Source organism: Buceros rhinoceros, unplaced genomic scaffold (assembly GCF_000710305.1).
Source record: "Buceros rhinoceros silvestris isolate BGI_N320 unplaced genomic scaffold, ASM71030v1 scaffold13815, whole genome shotgun sequence".
In the NCBI taxonomy this organism is placed as follows: domain Eukaryota; kingdom Metazoa; phylum Chordata; class Aves; order Bucerotiformes; family Bucerotidae; genus Buceros; species Buceros rhinoceros.
In genome coordinates, this window is record NW_010414662.1 from 6473 (window position 1) to 32109 (window position 25637).

General features: G+C 43.0%; 1 protein-coding gene across 1 annotated transcript in view; it reads right to left on the reverse strand.

Moving 5' to 3' along the window:
• Positions 1-25637, reverse strand: part of LOC104494349 (teneurin-2-like) — a gene marked incomplete at its 5' end in the record, with an annotated part of 64197 nt that overhangs the window by 5460 nt on the left and 33100 nt on the right. Inside the window, 8 exons of the mRNA XM_010137164.1 lie at positions 2109-2129; positions 5084-5333; positions 6664-6807; positions 7950-8217; positions 8673-8934; positions 10437-10556; positions 14568-14778; positions 25522-25634. Of these exons, the coding sequence (XP_010135466.1) occupies positions 2109-2129; positions 5084-5333; positions 6664-6807; positions 7950-8217; positions 8673-8934; positions 10437-10556; positions 14568-14778; positions 25522-25634 (1389 nt within the window). The remainder of the gene's footprint in view (positions 1-2108; positions 2130-5083; positions 5334-6663; positions 6808-7949; positions 8218-8672; positions 8935-10436; positions 10557-14567; positions 14779-25521; positions 25635-25637) is intronic.

A 25637-nucleotide genomic window follows, 5' to 3' on the forward strand; every position in this document is an offset into this window, starting at 1 on the left:
GTCTGGCGGCGGGCCCGCTGCGTCGCTGGCCGCCTCTCTGCTGGGCTCTGCTCTGGCCCACAGCGCCTTCTGCCTGGCCCTTCTGAAACACGTGGCACCTCACCTTGGGCAACCGGGGACACCTGAGGCAGCACAGACTGGAGCTGGGCACGGGCGCAGCTGGCTGCTGCCAGAAGCAGGGGCCTGGCTGCTGGATCTCAGCAGTGGGAGCTGCTCTCGACAGAGCCTGGGGGAGCTGCTCTGCTGCCTGACAGGGAGCTGCAGCCACTCCACCGCACTGGAAGGGTCTCCCTTCCTTTGGATGTGATTTTGCCAGCCTGTACCTGCCTTCCTGAGTGAGCACAACCCCGCTTCCCTTCTGCCCACAGCTAGCCTCAGGTATGTCCTCTGTTACCGGGATGGGATGAGGTATGAGTCAGGGCAAAGAGCAATGGCAGAACAGGGGCTTATTTCCTTCTCCTCTGCTGCAGTCAGTGGTGTCCATGGAGCTCTCCCTGCCTTTCTCCTCTGGAATCTCCCTCGGGGCAGTTTAGCCAGGGAGTCAGTCATGAGCTTTTGTTCCAGAGCAGGGAGCAACCCACTGGAGCTGCAGACCTGCTGCACACCCCTCTGCGCCTTCCCGAGCCTGGCAAGGGAACAGATAGTGGAAGATGCTCCTTGTGAAACGTTTGAGGGACTTTGACAGGTGGCACGCAGCCACTGTGTCCCCAATCAAACTACGAGATTACCCCCTCAAGCAGGGATGTGTTTTATAAATGTGTAGTAAATACATCTCAAACTGGCATCTGAACAATTAAAAACCTCTTTCACCTGTGCCACTGTAACCTTTCATTGAAATTACAGGAAGCCGAGGAACGTACCTTGTTTTAAAAGACTTTCCATAGCGCCCGGTATTGCTCAGAGGCCTCTGCCAGTGCTGTCCTTGCCTCTAGCCCTCCCCAGCGAGAGCAGCAGTTACCCCAGGGGCAGCCTTGCTCTGCTCCGTCAGGGAGCCTGGTGCCTGACAGCAGGCGCAGGTAGGATCAGCTTGTCCTCTCTATTCTTCCCACGTGTGCATCATATTCACAACAGTGCAACAACAGCTTTTCGTTAAATTTAACCAAAAAGGAGAAGCTGCCCAGAGCGAGTCTTTAATCACCTGAAAAATTAACTAAGCTTACTTATGCAAATGAGGAGCCTCCAGCATCACCAGTAATCATTAGCAAATTGTGAATGAATTCATCCAGGTAAGAAAATTTAGAGGCTTTACACTTGCTACACTAAAATATATTGTAAGGGGGAAATTAGAATATCTAGCTCAGACCATCTTTGGCCTCTGACTTGGTATTACAGCAATGTCAGGTATGGTTTTAACAGGGTGATGCACAGGGCACTGGGCAATAGTTTCCAACAGCTCCTCTTGTTCTTGCCCTTGATAATCTCCGGGGTGTCCATCCTCCCCACGCCAGGTGTGGCACGGAAGAAGGGACAAGCGTTTCCAATGCTGCTGCCATGCAGAAGGCCTAGTGCTCAGGTGAGACAGTGAAAAATTTTGTCTCCTAACACCCAGAAAGGTTGTGCCTCCCTCATGTGTCTGCCAGTCCCTTACAGTGACTGCATCTAGTGCTTGCAAACAACCAGCCCCACAGGTTGACTGAATGTTAAATGTATTTGATGAAAGAAAACAGAAACTAAATTATGAAAAAGGACAGAGGGTTCAGAAAATCATTAATGACCGGAAAAATGAGTTTTTCACCTATCTGCAGTCATTAGTGCTTTTGTGAACCTTTTCAGCACGTGTAAAACTGCTGCTGCAGTTTACCCCAACAATTTAGACCAATTATAGACAGCAGGGAGAAGTTTTTATATAGAAGTTAGTTTGGGGTTCATTATACTTGCATTCTACTAGAAATTTCTAATTACTGTCAGAACTTATTTGGTTGTTTTTTGACTGCATTTCATAATTGCTAACGCTTACCGTATTCATTACACACAATTAGCACATAAAAATGTTTCTATATATGGTACATGAAGAACATAACATTACACAAGAAGCACAACACAAAAAAGCAAACACAATGAAGCAAACAAACCATATCAAATTATATGGGAAAGAGCTTGTATCTTACCTATGTTTAAACTCTTTATTTCTTTATAGAAGGGGAACAGAAGAAAAAAGAACAAACAGTTAGCTGAAGAATAGATGGTAAAGCAAACATAGTATTTGTTTTATTTTACAAAAGGACATAGGAGAAGGTATCTCTTCTCAGCACTAGCCTTAGCTTGGTTTACAGGTGAAGAGCGACTCGGAGTGAGAGAGCTGCAAGCTTGTTCCCGAGCAGGACACTCCTGCCCCCAACCCTCACCCCCCATATATTTTACAGGAAACCTTCTGGACCTCTAAAAGAGTTTTCACATGGAAATACACGTAGCCTGTGGGCCAGGAGCAAGAGAAGCTGGCACGTTTTCTGAATACAGAACTGTGAAGAGGGAAGCACTGGGCTTCAGATACTGCCCGCCAGTTGGAGGCAACCTCTTTAATCAAAATAGTTTTCCAGCAGGCTATTTCTAAACAAATTTCTACTACAGAGTTTATTTTTCTCTCCTCCCAGTCTCTAAAATAATTGCCTAAAGCAAGTTCGGATGCTCCTTGGTATCTATTTAAGCCTACCAAAGCAAATCTTAGGGGGGAAAAAGAAAATCATTCCAAGTGAGCAGTGAGATACTGTACAATAGCATTAATTGATTCCTAGTTTACTGCCTAGTCACAAAGTCAAAGTGTCCTCTGCTTCCCCGAAGTACATGAGTCCATCCTCCACATTACAGTGTTTCATTGTGTTTATGTCATTTCCATTTAGGAACGCCCACTGCATGAAACAAAGAGCTGCACGACTCCTGAGCTGCAGCACCCAACTGCAGCCCCCAAACTGCAATACTGGCAAAAACATTAAGCGTGAACATGCAACACTCTCGCGTCAAAATTCCTGTCAGCACTCCGATCCGGCACCTTCACAAGGGACAGTGCGAAGCAAATATGCACCCTGGGATATTCTGACTTATAAAGGTACCCAAGATTTACACTGGCTTGTATAAAACCAAAATTACACCCACTGTGGGATCTAACGGAAGGGATGTATTTGGTTTGTTATACTTATGGACATACTATTTGCAGCCGTATTCAAGCTATTTGATACCAGCTGCAGACTCTGCTCTCATTCGTACTGGAATGGCTCAGATCTTCAAACTCTTACTTGTGTAACTCATACAGATTTTAAGATGACCCTGAATCACAATTACTGCTATGGATGAGCTTTGCTGGAATGGACCTTAATTCCCCTTAGAGGAACAGAGGGCAAAAGACATCACGGCACATCCTAAAAATCTGTGTGTCAAGTCTTTGCCGCTGTCCAACGGCACTCTAAATACAATAGCTTTATTGTTCATTGCTAACAGTTATAACAGAAGCTAAAGAAACTACGCTATGGAAGACAGACTTCAATAAAAGAAAAGAGAAAGTGGACAAAAGCAAATTGAAAAGTCCAGCTTCTGTTTCTCTGCTGGTGTACCTTCCCATTTCCCCTCACTCACTGAAAAGCCCAAGTTCTCACCAGCACAGAGAGAAAGCAAAGTACTCAGAACTAATAGTGTTGTAATTGTGGAGACAACATTTTCAAATACCAGACGTGCGAGGAAACTTTGGCACTGGCTGATACGAGGAAGTGAGGTGCATAAAAATGCCTTAAGCGTCCTAATTTGGAAATGTTTCTCTTCACCTATAAAGCTGTAGTGCTATGTACTAGAAAGCTAATCAGAACTGAACGAATTAGAAAAAAAAAAATCAGCGTATTCTATAAGCAGAGATATCGTGTATATGGATATAAATATTTATAGCAGGTCACACATCCGTACCAGCTACCAACTGTGGTTTATACTGAGCTGCTAGCAGAAAGCAATGGACGATCTGTGACTTTTTTTTTTTAAATATAATGAGGCAGCCTGATGGTGTATGAGGTAGGTGTCAGAGAGTGATTTCAGAGTAGAATTGGCCTGAATCAGTTCTCTTTTCTCTTATTTAAAGTCAGAATTCACAATAGTGACATCAACAGAATGACATGAATGGAAGAGAGGTGTAAAATAGAGCCAGGCCTCCTATTCTCCAACAGACCAATCCTTCTGCACTTCTTCTTCCCGCTAATTAAAAACTAAAAGTACAGCGAAGCAGAGGAATTGGTTACTGGCCGTATCATTAAAAAAAGGCTAATGACCTAAATTCACTCAAGGTACTTTGCAGCTATATCCAATTTACAAGAGCGCTGATACTATTGCCTGAGTGGGCTGCAGGAATATCAGAAGGCAGCCAAAGAAAGCTATTTTTGCTCATATTTCTGCAAATACTCAACAGTGCTGTAACTATAAGGGCCAGCTACGCGAGTTACGGCTTGAAGCAATAGCTCTTGCCTCCCCTTGAAGAATTAAAAAAAGGAGATGGAACATAAACGGGTGAAGTGGTAACTCTGCTCTCATGCCTTCCCTGTCAAGTGACCAAATCTTCATGCTGTGGGGAGGGCATGGGACGGGTTACAGAGGTACCATCTTAAAAAGGGTGCTGATGATGCAAAGTGACTCCGTATGTCAATCTTAACTGCACTTGTCAACCTACAGAAACAGACCTACGAGCACAGGGAAGACGTGGGGAAGAGGCTCTGCTAACCAGCACCAGGAAACCCTTCCTCCTCACCTCAGAAGCCCGTTACCCCTTTGCTCACTGCTGTGCCTCCGTACCTAAGGGCAGGCAATCGTGTAGTTTTCAAACAAAACTACATGATGTACAGTACTGAGGGGAGATTGTATCGAGTGATCACCATCAAGACAGAAGAGGATGGTTTGTGCTTTTTGTACAAACTGGTTGGTATTCTTTAGTCCTTCTCTACAGTCATTGCTCTGATAAGCTACAGACTTTGAACTATGCATTTCTGTGCCCCATTTCTCCACTGGAATTTAAATAGGTTGAAAGCGACAATGTTTTACAAAATTATAAAAAGTAATGGTAAAGGCTGATTTGAGCACAGGCTACAGAAGTGAAGGGCTAAGATTAACACCTTACCTCAGCTCCAATATACTAGTAACGTTCCTGGATGGGAAGATACGCCGGATGTAGTTAAAATCTCCAACAAAGAGACTTCCATCAATACCCACTGCCAGTGCTACAGGGGCCAAAAGCTTATTTCCTTCTGCCAGACCATTGCAGCTAGGACAGGATATGCTTCTTCGGCGCCCATTCCCCATAATGCTGGTTATCACAGCCGGCTGCTGAGTTAGAAACTGATTTTCTCCGTTGCCTTTGTGCAAAATACCTAATAACGAAGAGGAGAAGCAGTGGTTATTACCGTCCTTCACTGCAGAGGACTTCAGGTAGTTCTCTTTTCAACAGCTGCTGTTAAGGACTGCACGCTGAAACGACTCCATCATTTGGTTCTTCAGCAGTGCAAAAAGAGTGGAAGAGCTTTGCAGTAGTAAAAATAAAGGAGTAATGAAGATTCTCTGCAAAGAAACGCACACGTACACAATCACAGACCCAACCCTAAACGCAGAGCCCTCTGGTATTCACTAGGAGAAAGAACACCGCCACACAAATCACTGGCCTGCCACTATGGTTTAGACTGTCTGATTAACTGGGCAACAGGCAGACAGCAGAGAAGACGTGTTCCTTATTTGTGTCCCTGGACGCCCTCACTCCAGTCTCCTATGGTACATTTTGTTTGGAATTTTGTGCCAACCTTACTGTTCTCTTTCCTCTTTTGAGTCTTTCACGCTGTTTTCATGGAAAATGAAAACTGAGAAATGGAGGTGCCAGAGAAGATGACAGCACAGGAAATGAAAAGATGGGAGAAAGATGAGTTGCTAAGGATCAGTGATAAAAGTCAAGAGGGGAGCTAGTGGCAAGGATCTTTATTAGGCTTCAAGACATGCCTTTAAGATAGGGTTTTTTTCAAAATATTTGTTCGAAGAGCAGACCGCTGCTCCAAGAAAGGAGTGGATTCCCGTTTTCAATATCATCAAAGATTGTAGAAATCTGGCTAGAAACTTTTAGCCTCGTGTTCTTTTGGAAATGCTGTTGTATGATCCTGGTGTGTCACTGGCTCCCTGCTGGTGACAGCAGTGAACACCATATTCTGTCCAATCGGCTCAACAGGGCTCAAATGAAATATATGCTTAAACATTCAGCTCCCTCAGAGCCTCTGGTAGAAGTGAAGACCAGGAATGTTTAGCTTAGGATAGCTAAAGACAGAAAGAAGTGAGAAAAAACCAAGGTGACAAAAGAAAGAGACAAATGAGCCTTGTCACAGGCTCATACTGCTTTTAAGCCCCATCTCAGGTCACAGAGAAAAAGGTCAAGCAAAAGGAAGCAGGAAAGGGTGTGGGTAATATCAGAAAAACAGGGGAAGAAGGCAGACATAACAGGGGCCTGAATGAACAACAGACTAAGGACTTGGACTTTAAGTTATGCTGTGCAGAACAGTAAAAAATTTGCTGAAATTCTACAAAAGTTTTCTGATAACAGAAACACGTCCCATACCTTAATGATCTAAAGATGAAACAAAAAGAGTGAAGAAATGTAAATACGAAGTGTTCAAAGGCAAAACTCCATAGAGCACAGAAGACACATGGCACTAACTCACTCACCGCTCTTGACATTAAGTATGTGATGTTTATCCAAAGACCATCCCCCTAAATTTGAAGGGTCCAGTTCAAATCCTTGCAGTAGTGCTGTCCTCTTCTCCCACAAAATGAGACTGGGGCAAGTCTCATATTCGAAACCCACAGAAACTGAAATAAAACAAAATCTCATGTACTTGTCAAACAAACAACAAGTTAAGCAGACAGAGCACATTCAAATCACTCAGCATTCCCGTTCCCAAGCTCCCTCAGGAAGATGGAGTGATTATATTCTTCCCTTTTATTTCATAATATTAACTTCAGATCTTTGACTAGACACAAATTCGAAATTTCATTCGCATGGTCTCTGCAGGCATCTGATCACTTCTCTTTGAAAAGCTGGTGTTGGGAAGTGACTGGTTTCAGGAGAGGAGGGTGAGAAATACAATTTTAAAATACAATGAAATTACTCTATCAGGTAACAGGACAAGATCAAACTCAGTCTGCCGGATGCTCACAGCATTCATTTAGTATGTTCATTTCACATACCACACACCACGGAGCAGCAAACACTTTGCGTGCTTTTAGCACACACGCACTGTAAGTGTTACTCAGAAAAGCAACATCCTATGCGATAACGTAAGAAAGAAAAGCTATAGCAGAGAAGATTTTTAGAAAATATAGAATATATTTTTAAGTAAGTTTTTCTTTCCACACTGGCACAGCTCTGATGGATATTTTTAGCACTGTTGTATCAAAATCCTTCTGATACTCAAATGAAAACAAAAACTTAGAAATACTATGATGAACACACTTTTTTCCCCACCCACTAGAACCAAGCAGACTAAAAATAGCCACAGAGCTAAAAGACTGAACAGCATTAGAAAAACACCATTTTCATTTAAAATGTGTTATACCACAAGAGGCTATAATAACAGCATGCAAGAAAAATCCAAGTGCACCGAAGAATGCCAGCCAGTCCAGCACAAGGTTCATTTGTTAACTGAAAGAAAATAAAAACGTAGTGATGCACTAGGTTTCACCTAAGTTCCTGTGGCCAGTTTTTCCCATTCTCTGGTCTAAACCTTCTAAGCCAGCTACCGATCAGGAAACACAGGCAAGTTGATGGAGTTTAGACCCTCTGAATGCGAGCTTTCATGCATAAGAGAAAAACAATACAAAGATAAATTGTGTCAGGAAGACAAGAGCTGTTTAATCTGTATTTGCTTCTCCATAAGAAATCTCTGCCATTTTCCTACTAAGAATTACAGGCGTTACTTGGAAAGTTTTGGAGCTTTTATATGCTGACTTACCTACAGCATCTGACAACCCATACACCTTCTGCCCGTACGCATCTGTTTTGTCCCAGATAAACGTGTATGCCAAGTTGGGAGATGCCTGAAATGATTTTTGAAACAAATGCCCTTCTACTGCTACCATCAAATGAACTTTGATTAGATTCAGCGGCACAAGCGTCTGCGTCATGGTGATCTTAAGCAAGGATTTGTACCCAGCAGTGCGGGAACTCAGGTAGCTGAGCTTTATACTAGAGCCAGGGATCTCAATTTCTTCATGAAGGACCTGAAAAGGAAAAGGATCAAACGTCTGACATTAGTGCTTTAGTTTTTCAGAATAATATTGCCTTGCATTTTCTTACGAACTTACAACTTTCTAGTACTGGGAATGGTTCTCCTCAACTTGGTGCAGTGGTGCAGTTCAGCTGACGTTTCTGGACAAATAATTATTTGGCATCCATGCACACACCTTTTTAAGAGCCGCTGCTGGCTAAAGTGCGACCAAGTACAAGTTTGTACTGCAAGGTATATGCAAGGGGAACGTAAGAAATACAGTCATGGGAAGCCACAACTTCCACCGTCTGCCACAATGAACGCAACTCTGCAGAGGCATTTGCTACCACAATTCCAGGGACGAATGTGATGCTCTGGTAAGTGCTTAGTCAGCACTCGCATGTGACTTAGTCAGCACTCGCATGTGACTGGAGATTTCTACACCCCTCTCACTCCCACTGATCTTACCTGGGTTTCTGGTACAATGGGATTCCGGCCAGGAGCATCACTGAAGAAAGTTGAAAGTGGCGATGAAATGATGACTGGGTCAGGACGGACAAAACCACTGAGATCACAGCTGGGAATGGAGTTCTCCTCTGTCTTCATTACAAGTGTGTCCATGGCATAGAAGCTATTCCATGGCAACCACACTGTCCTTTCCTGACTCATAAATGGGGCCCGCTCAAAGTGCAAGGTTAGGGATGCTCCACCATTTGCAACCAGGTCAAACCTAGAAAAATGTGGGCTTTAGAAGCGACAGGACTGAACAATTCCAGGAACAGCACTCCTGGCTCATGCATCGGTATATAGGTGTACACACAGCAGCTGTATTTTAAGTGTCACGCTTCAAATGATCAGTAACAGGATGTGAACCTCTGGCAATCGAACAACTGAAATCTAGCCAAGACAAGCAATGCTTTAAAGTCACACAGAGAAGCTGTGTTCCTATATATTATATAACCTGCATGAACTAATTAAAAAATACCCAACAAACCAACCACCACATTTATTACTGCAAGTCACCTTTATACGCAGAAGCAGCAGAGAAGCCAAGTTCACACTGAGCTGGACACCGAACTACCCCTCTAAAAGGTGCTGCCCGTCAGGCACCGAACGGGACACGCAGCAGTAAGAGAAGAGCAATGACAGGCTTTGCTCTTTGTGTTCTACAAACAAGGTAAGAATTCCTGTCCCCAGGACAATTGATCTGCCGTTGTTCAGAGAGAGAAGGCATTGGCTCCCAGCCCCCTACACAGTCACAGCAGAAACGTGGAGCTGCGCAGGCATTTGGACATCTGGCCTGAGGGAAGTGCCTCCAGGTTCTTCTGACGACAGACGCAGGTTATCAGCTGTTTCACGTAAATGCTGGCGTGTACCAAACGACTCAAGGATTTCAGTAATCTGTTCAGATCTAACGGCAGCTCAGCTCACCATTGACTGTAGTATTACACCACTGAAATCAGCAACGTCACACTTCCATTACTACGGAGTAATACTCTGGGAAATGTGGAAATTAAGTACTCCCTCTAGTTCAGTTGACTCACATTAATTATTTCAGTTCAGTTGTTTGCACGCAAGATCAAGATAAAATGGCAAGCGTTTACCAGGCGTGTGTCACAGATAGACTGTTTTAGCTACCACAGCCAGTAAACGAGAGAAACGACGACACGTTGATCCTTGTTTATCTGGATTTGTGTGCATTTCAAATCAGCTGATACAAGGGGGAAAACCACTTTTTTTTGCACAGCAGGAAATTGTCTAAATATATTCAATTAGAATCTTTTGATTACATTGCACCCTGAAGAAACTCAAAGATAGTGGATCTTCAAAAGGAAAGGGAGGCAGAAGGGAACTTTTAACAAAATATACTGTTCTATAATGATACTCCTTTTCATTTTTTTCCTAGCAGTGTTAGCCTGCCTTGCATTTTAAAATAATTTCTGGTCTCAGCTGGATATTACTGTAGTCCACAAATGTTTTCAGAGATACAGAGCAACTTATTTGAGAGGAGCCTGCCTGCTAACATGCTATTATCAGAAGTCAGCCTTTCATATTTACTTGCAGTTAGTATTCAAAATGCCACGTGAAAAATTACTTTTGTGTTTACTTATTAGCTCTTTGCCCTGGGAGGAAAGCAATGCCTGGTACCACACGGTTCCATTAGATCGCACCATCTGTTCATCAGCACAGACATCACGCACAAAACGGGCTCAATGAAGCAAGCGAACTCACGTGCCATCCTGACGAGTGATGGTGTAGCCATACTTTGGATACTTGACAAACGACACGTTGACCCCAACTAGAGGAGTTCCATCTGTAGTCACCACTTGGCCTCTTATGAGAGACACAAGACTGAGAAAGGAAGATAATGAAAGGTGTTACAGCTGGTTACAAAGGCAGCTATGTTGTTTATAAACTGAGCAGTGGAACACTTGCGCCTCATTTACTCTTAAATTTACTCTAACTCCGAAGATTTTCAGAACACTGAAGATACCGCAATATTGCCCAGCTCCTCCTATATCCTAAAGTCAAGAAACTGCTTAACTGCGCAGTTAGGTCTGTCTATACAGAACAGGAACTGGCGCTGTCCTGTCTAACAAGGCTTTGTTCCACCGTCTAACGAGGCTTTGCAGAGTAGGAAGCCACCTCACACCCAGCCAAGCCACAACTGTGACCCTAAAGTCCCACCGAAAAGATGACTGGGCACTTCTCAGAAACCTCCCTGGGTACAATAGCGTGTCTGTAGATGCCTAATACACTTGAGAAAATACGGTTTAATGCCACAACTCTTCTTTATACAACCGACTTCCCAAATTAAGGTTCATGGTCCTTCATCTTAGGGAGTGACTAATGTTTGTGCACTGCATTTGGTCCTGATTTGTAAGCCCTGCTTTTCACCTTGTCAACAGGAGGAAGGATTTGGCTTTAAGGCCCGCTTTGAGCACAGGGAAAATAAAAAGCTTTCTTAGTCAACAGGTTAAGCAACTTTCCTTAACCTAGAGGAGATGAAGATGGGCTATTCCTGGAAGAAGCGCAGTTGGTATTTTTCTCTTTTAAGAGCACTTTGCTGCTCCGTGCACAGCGAGGAGAAATTGCCGCTGCCCGCCTGGCCGCGTTCTCAGCCTCCTAAGCGCTGGAAAAAGCGAGCCCCGCTTCTCCCTGCTCTTCTGCTCTCCAGCATGGCCAGGCTGCGCTGCCCCTCTTGTCTCCCAGCTGGAGGGGAGTCTCCATCCCCCAGCTCCTTTGCCTTCCACCTTCCGAGTACCCTGAGAGGAGCAGACTGGTGAGTGGGCAAAGCTGCGTGGTAAAAGGGAGCTCAAAAGGGAGAAGCTCCCTGTAGATGGCTTCCACTTCTACACTGGAAAACACGTTATAAAAGGAGAAAGCGATCTTGGGAAACAGGGTATTTTTATTCCAAGCACGGTGCTGTATTTTCTTTAATATGACATAAAAAAAACCCTAATTCATGAGAATGAGCCATTGCTGTTACTTTCTTTAAGAACTTTCAACCATTTCTTGACCCTTCAGGTAAAATTTTAATTTGCAAAATCAACATTTTGCAACAGAATATGGAATTTAATACGAATCGATAGCCATCGAGAAAATCTACTTGGGAACACACTGGACCAAGATAATTGTCTTGGCATTATTCCTTTTGCTTGAATGATTTTGTGTGACAAACACACAGAAATAGGTGTCGGCAGGTAGTCAGTCACTCAAGCTCCGACAGGGGAACAGTGCAGAAAGCAGATTTGGGAAGAAATCATCATATGATGGAATAGAACTAACGGTGTTCATGACTTTATTTCTACTATTTATTTCTACTTTTTATTTTAATATTTCAGGAAATAATTTGAATAAGATCATTTTGGCCAATAGCCTTCTGTTTTATTTCTAAAATGCCAAAATCTGGAACACAATGGATGTTCAGATTTGTAGCTGGAATTATAAGGAGTAATACGATGACTTACAGTTGCACACAAAACCTTTTTTTTTTGGTAATCTTTTATAAGTGTAACTGGCAAATTAAGCAGATACATTAAGTCCTTTTTTTTTTAACAGGGAAGTTAAATGTGTAAAAACATGCTGCTATTTTTTCCCTGAAAACTTGATCTTGTTTCTGCACAGAAAAAAAAAATCAGTGAGATAAATAATTTTGCAATCACTAAATTTTGTTATTTATTGCTTTAGCAGTGTAGGAAATAACTTTTTTTTCCCTTATACTAGGACTAGAAAAAAATCATAACCCCTACTTTGCCCCACTTTTTCATATCTTTCAATGGAATGAGAGGTTGAGCTAAGAAAAGAGAAAGTGATGTCTTTCATGGTAGCTGCTCCTTCAGACTAGGGCAGCTTCAGACTATGAAACTTATACACGTGGAGTCTATCCCTGCAGCACTTCTTGAAAGTCAAAAACCTTAGTTCTAAAACTTTCTATTTGACAGTACGCATTAGCTTTGCCTAAAATCGGTACCAAAAATAACAGAGTGCTGCAGAACTCTCAAAAGCACCTTCAAAACTTAGAGGCTAAGGCCAATTAAAAAATGTCATTAATATGCCATTTGCAAAGATATGTTAAAATATGTGACGTACTTCAGATGAATAAAAGAGAACTACGACTCCTGCCACCAGGAACACTAGATTGAAAAAAAGATTCTAAAAAAAAAAATACCTAGAATTTCAAGAGAGATTTTTGCAAAGGAGCCTCAGGACTGAAGTTCCCATCTCCCACTTAGCCTACAGCTCTAATTCTTGGACTGTTTTGAAGACTCCAATCCATATCTATACATAAACAGCTTTATTATTTCTAATAAACTTGCTTTTATTTCTTGGGTGGCGCAGGAGTGTCTGCATAGCACTGTACTCATCTGGAAATTTGGAATGAGAATCATCTGCTTTTGTGAAATACTTCAAGATCTGGGAAGAAAGTGTTGGATGCTGTCAGTAACACAAGTCAATGTTATTAGGTGATAGTGGAATACAGGGAATATGCTCATTTTCATCCCGGGTGGCTTAATGAGGCCAGCCCAAGCGCTGCTGTACGTGCAGTACGTAGGAGGAGGCTGCCTGCTCCTCTTCACTCCAGGAAATTTTGCTGCCCGCAACCTTTGCGGAGCAGCATGTACCAACCAGCCCGTGGACTATGTGCTTCTTACGCTGTAGCCTGTATTCCTTTTTGGACAAATTATTCAGCCTCATGCATTAGCATGCTTCTCCCTTGTCTTGTTCTCCTTTTCATGCAACATTGCAGGAAACTGCAAGAATTGCCCCATTTTATTTTCACAGAGCTGATGAGGAAAAAAAGTCACAACCAATTTGGATGAAAACAACAATTTTCTTCCATTTTCCAAACAACTTCATGTGTGTACGCATAAAGTGTTTTATAGAACAGAATAAAGTTTATATTATATAGATCAGGATCCAACAGGGCTTCTCTGAGAATGTAGAAATCATTGTGCATTTGAGCACCATAGGAATAAACGGTGGGGACCAGCCTGGTGTATGCAAACATTACGATCCTCATTTTACAGACAAATACTTAGTGACCTGCTCTGCATCACCCAGTAAGCCTACAGAGAAATCCTGCCCGAAACGCAGTTTCCTGTAATGAGGTCCAGCTTTTGGGCGTTATCTCCATTTTAACTTTGGCAATAGGAACATAATTAACATATTCATTGATTTCTTAGCATCCTTCCACGGAGACATATTTAAATACTATCAAAAACTACCACCTTTCTTGTAAGCACAGTGGCATTAGACATCAATTACTGAAGTGCTGGCTTTTAGATTCATTATAAATATATAATTGACAACCACAGGAAGAACAGACAGAAAAAGATAACCAAGGAGAAAATGAAAACCTAGTTAGATATATTGATGGTGCCAGCAAACCAGCCAGGAACTCAGTTTTACATAAGGAATAAATAACAAAATCCCCTAAGTTAATGAATCTTTAAAATAATTTGAAACGTTATTCTATCATTGAAATTTGTGTTAAGGGCACTAAATAAAATGCAATCTTTCTCTAACTGCAAACTAGTTTGCATTTTCCCTTGTTCTCGATTGCAGTCTTCATAAAACATAAACCTCAGGAGCCTTCCTCAGTGGAGGAGTGGACTCAGTGGAAGGAGTCTTCTTCTAGGTGTTGCCAATACATTAAAATGCTAATAAAACTCGGTGTTACTAAATAAAGCCACATCACAAATCGCAGCAGAGTGCCCTCAGTGGGAGTGATGCCTGAGATGCAAACACACGAAGCACCTGAAAGCAGCATCTGACGTTAAAACATGAATAAAATCTCCGGGAGAAATTTTCCCATACAATGCAACCCCACAGATACAGGGTCGTATCTAGAGCTGCTACCTGCTGTTGAAGGGGTTTTCTCCTGGGATGATATGAGTGCTGTCCTTCCCCACCAAGAGCTTGATTCGATCATAGAACGACTTCACAGCTGGTGACCCAGCGTGGCTCTGCTGTATGATGTCAAGTGGATCACGTGAGCCCCGGCACAGCAGGCTGTTCTGACAGGTAGACTGGAGGCAGCAGTCCGGGTCTAGGCAGTCCACCAAGCCGTCTGAAAGGCAAGAATCACCGAGATTCACTGGCTGCACAGCGGTTATCATACGGCACAGGGGAAAAGGGAAATGCTCCCTCTTTGTAACGGCTCTACGCCAGGAAACTGGCAACCGAAGCAATAACGCAGTGAGGCTCTCTCACGTACACTGGTTAAACACCGTTACTGCTACAATTAGTTTAAACCAGTGTTAGATGAGAATCAGTCCCAGAGAATTCTGTTAAGGGTTGAAATTTGGAACAAGGAATAGTGGAAGGAATAAAGGATTTTTTGTGTAGGGGTTTTTTTTCCCCCCAATTTTTTCCAACTGCTTGTTTTACAAAGTTTTCAGATTTCCTCGCTAGTCTACTACAAGATGCTTGGGAATAATGCAGTTTAATTTAATTTGTTCCATTTGGGGAGATGAGGGAAGGACGTGGGGGTGACAGAGTAAGATATTACCTCAGCAAAATAAAAATGCCATTGTACCCATGTTGGCACTTCAAAGGGAAGTGCTGCTGGAACTCCCACCTCCCACAGGCAGCTGTTACCGTGCTTGGATAAGGACCTATCACTCACACAGCTGGTGGGTTTGGTCATCATATTAAATGTTAGGTTGTTCATCAAGAATATATCTTAAGAAGTACTTTTAAGAAAAATCAGAATATGAACACCAGAAATGAAAATGGAATCCTCAGCGGGGAGGTTAGATCTGTATACTAAGAAAAATCACAACTCATTATTTTTAGCACACACAGTAACAACTTCTAGTATTATCCTTTCCTTTAGTATAACAATTTAACTAAAATATGTTCTGTCAATGGAATTATTCCATAATTTAGAAATTAATACCAATTTACTTTAAAATATTATAATTTCTAACAATTTAGAAACATTTGTTCACCTGCTCTGGCAAGAATCAGGCATTCAGCCTGCAGTCTACTTGGGGCTGTAAACTTTCAGAGACTCCCAAAGGCACATCAAACTGACTTCTGCATACAAATACGGCCTGGGCACATACTGAATATCAGACACAGGAGAGAACATTCCATCCAGGAGGTTAGTTGACAGAAGTACCTTAGAGAAAGATTATGACTCCTGTATTTTCAGAATTTTCAAATGCACAACGAACCAGCATCGCCTCGCACAGTGCTAACTGGAAAAACAACAGCAGGAAAATAACCAACCCAAACCCCAAAAGCTGTCTTATTTTACAATTAGCCTTGTATTTCCAACAAACCGCCCATGCATGCCTGAAATGACTGTTCGTGATTCAAAACAGAATTGCCAAGGTACGCTGACAACGTTTCATTCAGCCCTTTAAAGACATTTCAGTTAGACAAACTACCTTCTTGCCGAGCTATACATTACTCTAAGGTCAGTCGCCTATTCGCATTAAGAGCTCCATTCATCTTGAAATCCTTTCCAACGTGGCGCTAGGAACTTTCTTTTTTGCTACAGTCCATTTTCCACCCATTTTATATAATCATCGTAAGGACATTAGCTTCAGATTATAACTCCAGGCAGTTCTCCTATTAAGCTGAGAACTTTTTCTCAGCATCCTGTGCTCTTTCTCGGGTTGTGACACCTCTACACCCATGAACCTACAGCTGCCCGCTGTTTGGTTTGCTCCGTTCCTTTAGCCAGAGACCACCAGCCAGGCGGATCAACACAGGACAATAACTGAAGCAAAACACAGGATATAAATCACTCCCTTTGACAAATTTGCATTTACCTCCTTAAGCTGCATCACACTTTGCTATACCTGTTATTAAAGGTGAGCATGTTATGTCTGTGATGACCTCATCACGCAGCAGATTATGGGGTGCTGCGACCGAACGCTTCTGACGACACTGAGAACTTTCAATCGGCATATCAATCTCGCGGCGTCCTGTCAGTCAGGCGAATCACATCTTTATGCCCGCAAGCCCCCTTGGATATAGTCTGACATTGCAATCTTCAGTAAATTACCCTGTCACTGCCAATCGCACCGTTATCTCACAAACAATCAGCCAGGCAATCAAACCGCTCTGAATTGCCAGTTCAGGGCCTGGGAGGCTAGGAACACCTCCGTTCAACGCCAGGGAGAAACCCGCGTACGGTTCCTTTCATGTAGGAAGGATTTTATGCAGTTATGTGAATTCAGACTTGCACACTTTCAGATGCTTACAAGAATATTTAGAAGTGACAGGCACACACCATTACATAAATACACATGATACTACTGGAAATATATGGCCATATTCCCCTGTACTCATTTATTCCCAGATGGCAGGATTCAGGAGTTAGGATTTTTTTACTTCACGTCAACTAGCTGATCCAGCTCATTGCAATGGCAGAACGGGGGTACGGATCTGGCCAGCAGACGCAGCCAGCACCCGGGCACTGCTCCTTGGTGCCGACGGCTTACACACTGCCGTTTGCACTCGTAGCTGCAGTGCTGCAATTATTTACTTGGTTGCTCTGACATCTCTATGTACAAAAGAGTACTGATTACTGCCCAAGTATCTTTGTTTCTAGTCCACGTTTGCCTAATTTGCTATCACGGCTGAGGTTGGCCGGAACCTCTGGAGGTTATCCAGCCCACCCCCCCGATGAAGCAAGGCCACCAAAAGCCAATTACCCAAGACTACGCCCAGACGGCTTTTTAGTATCTCCAAGGATGGAGACTCACAACCTCTCTGGGCATCCTGCTCCAGTGCTGTCACCCTCATGATAAAAAAGTGTTTCTCAAGCTTACAGCTGTGCCTGGGGTTGTTCCTCCCCAGATGCAGGACCTTGCACTCCATGGGCTTCCTATCAGCCCATTTCTCCAGCCATATTGTACCATTACATATGAAGTAGATTGTTACAGAATCATTTAGTTGCACTAGACGCCATTGATTGAAACAAGAACTAGAAAAAACGTACCTCCTGTAAGAGAAAACTTTGCCATAAGCATGAATTTTAATTAGAATTCAGTACTTTGTTTTTTAATATATATTTCAGAGCTTGTCGTCTTCCAGATTTCCTCAGGCACACTGAATTATTTATATGGTTAATTCAATGACAGAAACCTCACCATTAGTCTCTCCAAGATAATGCTGCTTTCCATAGCACACACATCTGAGTTTAAAGCGGCCAGTTTGCAAGCTCTCTGAAACGGTCTACGCTAAAGGGAAGAGACTGTAGAGAGAATTAAGATGGTTCTGAGCCTCCTCCAACAATCTGAGACCAAAAGAACTCCTGACTTGGCCTTAACTGTGAAGAAAGAAGTAGGAAATTTTGATCTGATTTAAACTGGCAGCACAAGATTAGCTCTTCACTGTGTTTGTGTTTCTTCTGAATTCCCGAATCTCTTCAGAAACAAAGCAAGTGGCCTCTTGAAGACTTCACTTCTGCTAATGGATACAAACATATCTTGACTTTCTGTGAACCGTTCCACGAGCTTTTTGGTAGACTTAACTATATAGCAAAAAGAAAACTTTCAAGTATTACATGTCAGTAGAATAAATTACTGGTGCACACCGGATTTTAAGATGGCCTTATTATTCTGTTCTTCTCGAACACCATTACAAGGCCTAAAGAGCTCTCAGTAGAAATAGTGATATATTTTCTTGCTAATGTATTTAGAAGACTCATCATCAGGTTTCCTTCAGCACTGACTATACTTCTCATCACGTTCAGGTGACTGGATTCCAGAACTATGTTATTCCTTTCTTTGGAAAGTTGAGGCTTGAGCTATTGGGGGTTTTTTAACTCCTAGGAGTTAAATTATCTTTAGTTTCCACTCTTCATCAGATACTTGCAGGATGTGCTTCAGGTTCAATTCACAATGCACGTTAGAACGAGTCAACTTTGACCTGACATCCAGCTGCTCGAGAAAATGCTTTCTGTACCCTGCAGGGGACAATTCTGTTTCCACAAAAAGCTCTGAGCACATGCTCAGTAGAGGGCATCCTTACACTTCACAGGCGTCAGGAGCTGGGGGCTTTCAGAGCATAATTCCTGGAATTTTTTTTTTTTCCAATAAACATTTCAGACTGATGATTAAAACGAAGGCGGGGAGTGGGGGGAACAGCAGCTACTACGAACCCTCAGGGCAAAAGGGCCTTTGATCACTCCAAGGGCAAATTAGTTAATTTATAATGATCCAATTTTAATTATGTGTAGTATTAATATACCCAAGGTGAAAGAATTAGAGACGCTCTATCAGATTATCAAAAGAGGAGGCCTTCTCTCTGCCAACGCAGAAATATTTTAATTGAGCTCCGAAACTGCACGCAGAACTGTTTCCACAGACAGGCTATTCCACAGCCCAGTATATCTTATTACCAGCAAGTTCCATCTAACACATAACCCAAATTTTCACTTCTGCAGCTTGCTCTAATTACTGTTAGCTTTATTGGCACATGTCATTCAAAATAACTCCTCAGAAGTTCCTGGTGCTGACAGGAAAGGAAGTGCTTCTAATCCTGTTCCAGCCCTGTTTCTCAATCAGCCCAAGTGGAAAGCCTCTCTGTCAACTGTCAGGATATCCACTACACCACTGGCTTTTATAACAAACCATGGCACCGCCGAGTATTTTCAGAACCACGAACCTAAACCAAAGCTGCCTTTCAGGAAAGGCTGCATTGTAAATCCCAAATTGTGGTAAAGCAGAGTAAACCTGGCTCCTGCGTAAGCTGGATGTGTCCCTGAACGCCTCCAAGAACTCCCTCAGGAGGTTTTAAACTACCCTGGAATATGCCGTTGGTAGACCACAACGCTGCTTCCCCTGGCCACTGAGGATCCCTGTGCTGCCCGGAGCTCTGGCAGTCAGGGAAATGCGCCGAGCACCAGCTGGAAGGAGCGACTGCAGGTGTAGCCCCAGCGACACACCGAGTGCTTGGTGGTCCCCAGAACCCGTGAACACCGGTGGATTATTGACGCTCCACTTCGAACCACACACCACTTGAAGCACCGCTGACGAGCGGGCTCCAAGCTGAACACCGTCTTGAAAAGAGTGTTTGTTCGGTTCCAGTGTACAGCACATACCTACGCTGCAACCAGTGGCTTTTCAAACCACGGGATTGGCAGTCACTGTATCTCCTGCTTTCGCTTCTCGGTGGGTTCTGAGAGCCTGTTATTGTAGTAACACATCCCGCGAGGGACAGCGCGGGGATAAGCTGGCTAATGTGCGCAAAGGCAATTAGAGGCTGACATGAAGTTCTAACAAAATCACGAGCGAGCACACTCATTAGCTCTTGTCAAACTTACATAATGTCTAGTTTTGATACAGATTTCAAACTCAAGCCTACGTGACTCACTCTGGCCCCCATCCACAATAGATTTCAACTACTCATTACATTTTACGTTCTAAAACTGACTATTGTACAGGCTCTGGGAAGGTATTTTCTGTGCCAAGAGTATTCTGGGTATTTATATTGAGAACTTCATAAAATCTTTTGTCTGTGCTGAATTAGAGACCCCTGCTGAGGCAATGCTTGTTGAGGCAAGCTAAATTACATGATTTGCCTTTGTGCTGTGAAATACTTGTATTATCTTAAATGTCACGAGCCTGATGCAGTATCAAGTCACAGGATTTGTAATTTTCTAAAAGCAATTTTTTTCTAAATGTTTATTGCAGGAAGACACTTCTCTTTTCTTTCTATTTTCTTTCTGTCTAATTTCAGAGATGAGTTTTCAAAGACAACTCAAATAAACAGCCTTTCAATCAGTCAAGTGTGCTGTCCTGACAGTGAACTTCTCTAGAAATGTATTTTTCTCGTGAAGTGAAGACAATTCATCCCGGAGCAGATAGCTGGCGTTCTCTTATTCATTATCTTTAATGTATTGTGCCAAACAGAATTACTGCCAACTGTACTTCTTGGTGGGGTTACAGCTATACAGTAACAAACTGAAGGGCAAAATTTGCCTTCCGAGATATGCACAGCTCTCTTTGGAAAGCCAAGTGGAAAGGAATTAAAATGTATTTTAAAAAGAACGTCCCACTTTGCATAACAAACAATTCCTCATTCTATTTAGCTTAGCATTTTACACTCATATGGGTTCCTTCCTTTCCTTCCCCACCCAATTTCAGTCTAGATAATTACATTTTGAGGAGAAAGCAGCAACTGCATTTAAGATTTTTTTTAACATGCCTGCACCTGTCCTCCTCCATCCTGATCAAATCTGAAACAAACCACTTTGGCACAATTTTAGTTTAGTTTTCTGTTTTTCCTTTGCTGAGATTACGTAATTTTGTCTTACATAATTTTTGATTACATAATTTGTCAGTTCAATAAAAAATATAAACATGAGTAGAGTAATTTTGAATGTGCAAAAGGTGGGAGAAGAGAGAAAGAAGGAAAAGCCTAGGAAGAGCAGCCCCAGGGGGCAACAGCGCAGGGCTGCGTCTGCAGAGGCCAGCGTTCTCGCTCACACCTCCCTCCCAAGTTACCCCATCAAGCTCAGGCCAAAGGCCCTTCAAACACGAGCTCCTGGTATCGGCTGCATCCAGCTTCTAGTGAAACTGTTCTTTAGCGAAGAAATACGATTTTTGCTAAGCATTACAGTGACCATTTGACTTGGAGGCACTGTAAGGCCTAAGGGGAAATCTGGTTAAACACACACAATTTATGAAGACTGTTCTGAGACACTGAAACCATTTTAAGAGTAGGAACAGGTAAATTATTATGAAAGTTATTGTAAGAAGATGGGTATTAATAGCCACTGTACTAATTTCCTTATGCAACATTTCCAAAGAAAAATGAACTTAAAAAGTAACATGCCTTCTCCCTCTGCTCAAAGTATCTTTTCTAATCCCTTAATTTCCTAAAATAAATCCCCAATGAATTAAATGGGTGATATTTGTCTCTTGGGGGGATTATACATTGTAATCACAATTATAGGTCTTAAAATAAAGCTATTTCTAATCCCTCCAAAAGATGCTTAATAACTGTTACACTGCTGAGGGCCTGGTTAAGGAAAGGGATTAGATTTGGAAGTGGCCACGGTGAGTAAATTACATAATCCAGATGTGTTGTGGAAAACAGAAGCATTTTCCAATTTAAAAAGATCTTAAAAGTGAGTCAGTGCCAGAACCTTTCAGTTAGGCTTCCTCCCTAAAGATAAATAAATGCCTAAATAGATAAATAAGAGCCTTTCAAGTTTTTTCAGCAACTAGCCTAGGCACCATACCAACCCTAAACAGGAAGACGCAGTTAGGGCCATATCTGGATTTGAGGTGTGATGGCAAGGACAAACACAGGAGAATTTCCCAGTGCTACTGTGGATCACGCACGGCTCTACCTGAACAGCCCTACGAGGAGAAAACAGCTTTGGACCCTCTCCCCTCTCTCTGCTCTGGAATCTCATTTTGTCTATGTGACTAACACACACGGACATCTTGCATAAACTGAAGATTTGTGAGTCTCAACAAGACAGGGACACACCTGCCTCTTCTGGAAACACACTGACTAAAGGCCAGTAACGTAAAACTGAAAGGAAATGCTAAGTACAATGCTCCATTTTCCTCTTTTTGCGTTGTGGCAGACTACAAGACAAAACAGAACGAGTGGGAATCCTTTTGGAGTCAGTGGCAATGTTCTTCTTGACATCCACGAGATAAAGGCTTGGTCCGAGGCCCTGGAATCTGATTGTGAGATACAACTGCAGTAAGAATGGCTGAACATCGAAAGAGCGAGCTCCAAAACACGTTAAATGCATTGCTGCAAGGGGAAGAATGGGAGACAGCAAACGACAGTTCTTTTTCAGCGACATGCCGAAGCAACTGTATTTTAACAACCTGAATAGATGGGACAGAAAGGAAGGAGGTTCAGCTGGCTAGATAAGGACCTCATTTAGGCAAAAGACTGTATTTTTAGCTACTCTACTGCCTTTCAAAAGAACAGCTTGTGTCTTCAGTACCACTCCAGAACTACTTGCTTATATTAACAGAGCAATGTTGGTGATGGAGCAGCAAATGAGTTCAACGTTTCGCTGCAAATAAACTCGGTTAAGTTTCAGATTAAAAGAGTGACTGGGAGGAGAGGTGATTTCTTTAACTTCCAACAATTTGCACTTTATGTGAAACTCGGGGTTCTGGTAACTAGCTGAATCTTTAACAATGATTCCCATGGAACAGTTTCCAGCTTTGTCTAATGAGAAAACTTAATTTTATCTCTTCCTTTATATACACAGTCACAATTACGTAACGGCACAGCTTGAAGCAGAGAGCACACGTCCCTTCTTCACCATTCCTGCACGCTCCTGTGGTCTCCTCTGTGTTAGCGTTAACAAACACACAGGTCTCAGGACGTGTTCCTGGCCAGATGCGTAGTGACCCGGACACTTTCTGAAAGCAGTACAGCATAAGGGAAAGGCAGAACTGTGCTCTAAGACACTAAATGTGAAGTCAATACTGTCATACTCAGTTTTGGGTTCTGTTGTGGCTCTTGTGACTGACAATTTGACAACTTGATGGGAATGACCATGACTCTGTCCTTACAGCACACATTGGAAAGGATCCCATGTCATCTCAAAGAAATCCAGAACTCAAAACACAATCAAGCAAACTGAAACAGCAAAAATCACCACTGGATGAGAGAGACAGGAGAGTACTGCGGTGCCACGCAGCCTGCGCCGTGCACAAAACACAGCAGGGCCGAGTCACAGCCCCAGCGTGTTCGGTTGTTCAGGTGTATGTGGCAGTATGTGGAGAGACAGGAAACTGAACAGGGGCTGAACGTCACCTGAGCTCCCTTATCGAAAAACTCTTCTGAGACGAAATAAGGATGTGACTATTAGGGAGTAGGAACGATCGTCAGATGAAAGCACTGAGCAAAGGGTCAGAAGACAAGAGGTTCATCTCTGCCTTCATCATAAAATCACCATGAGACAGCGTGTGGGTCAAATGGACTTTTCAGGTTGTTTGGAACAGGCACAGATTTTTCAGACTGTCTACACTCCCACCAGAAGCAATGAGCAGGAGCCTCTCGAGCCCCTGGAAAATAACGACCTCAGCCCACAGGCACTGAGAACATCTGAAGGGCTCTCCCCTGAACCTGTCTAGCCTTCAGCTAGGCCAAACAGTTTTCTTTCAGGTGCCACTATGGCAAACCAAACCACGCACCTTGCAGGCACCGCTGATTCCTATCGCACGTCTGTTGTATGCCATGTTTATTCTTTGACTTCAATGAACTACTGTTTGCCTTCCACGAACTGCGTTTGAGAATTCTGCACTTCTAAACTGGATGAACAGCTGAATTGTCTCCCTGGACATTTTTTCCCCCTGCTTTACAAGTGCAGAATATTGTCTTGGATAGGTAAGTAAACATCTTATTCCATCATTTCTAATGTTGTCCAAACTCATTTCTCGTTTTAAGGAAAATCTGACAGTACATCCACTTGCAAATCTTTGTTTGTAATTTTCAGAGCCTGTAAAAATTGCAAACCTAGGCAGTTCACCTTTTAGCTTCTTACTCTGCATATTAACACAAGTTTAGTGGGTTTTGCTGTACAGTTAAATGCTGACTGATGTCACGTGGCAGTTCGGTTCTGCTCTTACAAATCAGTAACAGCTATAATGCAACTTCCAGTTTTCAAAATTGAATCAGCTCCAGCACCTTTAAAATGTCCCTGGAAGCACCAATCACATGTGACACCAAGGAACTAACAGAGGATTTACAAACTAAAACCAGTAAATGATATTCAGATATGGGTAATCCACCCCAAATATACATGTTCCTCAGTTTGGGACTTTTGAGAAATGTATACACCCTGAAATCTTATATAAAATTGAAGCACTCAGCTGAATGACAATTTTACCCTAGAAGCAGTCATTCAAATAAGCTAAATGTTTTCTTCACAGCTTTAGAAAATACTGTAAAACATTTATTAATCAGCAAACAACAGATGTGCTCTTTACCTTAATTACTGGCCAAAGAAAAGTGAAGGAGTCTCAAGGAAGAAGGCTGTGTCTGGTGTTTGGTGTGTTTTAAAGGAAGAGTAGAAATGTGGAAACGAATCTCAGTCACTTACTAAGGACATTGTAATCAAAGACATAAGGAAGCTACTTCAGTTGAAGGAGTTTAAGCAATCTCGTTTAGACGGCACAACATCGCAGAACTGCTGTCAGCTCCGCACAGTCCAACACACCATGGAAGGCTCCTCAAAAGGAGATAAACTAAAGCCATCTCCGAAGGTAAGCACAGAACACAAATCTATACTTAACCAGGCTATGACTGATAAAGGAGAGGGAAAACGGAACAGGGAATGCCAGAGCCTTACCACATCCGAGCGTTCAGTGCACCTCACTCGGCCCTTGCAAGTCTGGCACGTGAACTGTGCGATGTGACAGCAAGCTACCACCTCTTACCAGCTTGTGTACCTGAGAGCACGACCCTGGCCTCTAGCACAGCGCCAAAAAGAGCGCTGCTAAATACCCGGCTCTATCTGCTGCTATGCTTGTGCCCACAGGCACGGCAAGTTGTTTCGCAATTCACGTGTGCCAAGAGCCACAGGAGAAAGTTCTGGTCCGCTGGGCCATGCTCTCCACTGCGGGCTTCAGTGGGAGGCAGGGTGGGACCGCGTCTGCCTGTCTGCTGCCGGCGCAGGCGCTGCGGGTCCCCATGTCTCTCTGCAAGGCCACAGCTCACTCAGCCTCATTTGTTTCAGAAGCACTGTAACAGCAACACTTGACAACAATGACAGGCGACGTCTTTCTGAAGGAAAAGACGCGTGAAGAAAGCGAGTATAACCCTCTATTCTTTTGGGACTGGGAACGGAAAGACTTTTGCTCACCTCCCTCATTATCCTTGTTATCGGCACAGGCGGTTTCCATGGCAACGTTGCATCCAGGCCCCCTCCAGCCGGTCTGGCAGACACCCTGCCAGCTGTTCTGGCCCAGCGTGCATCTC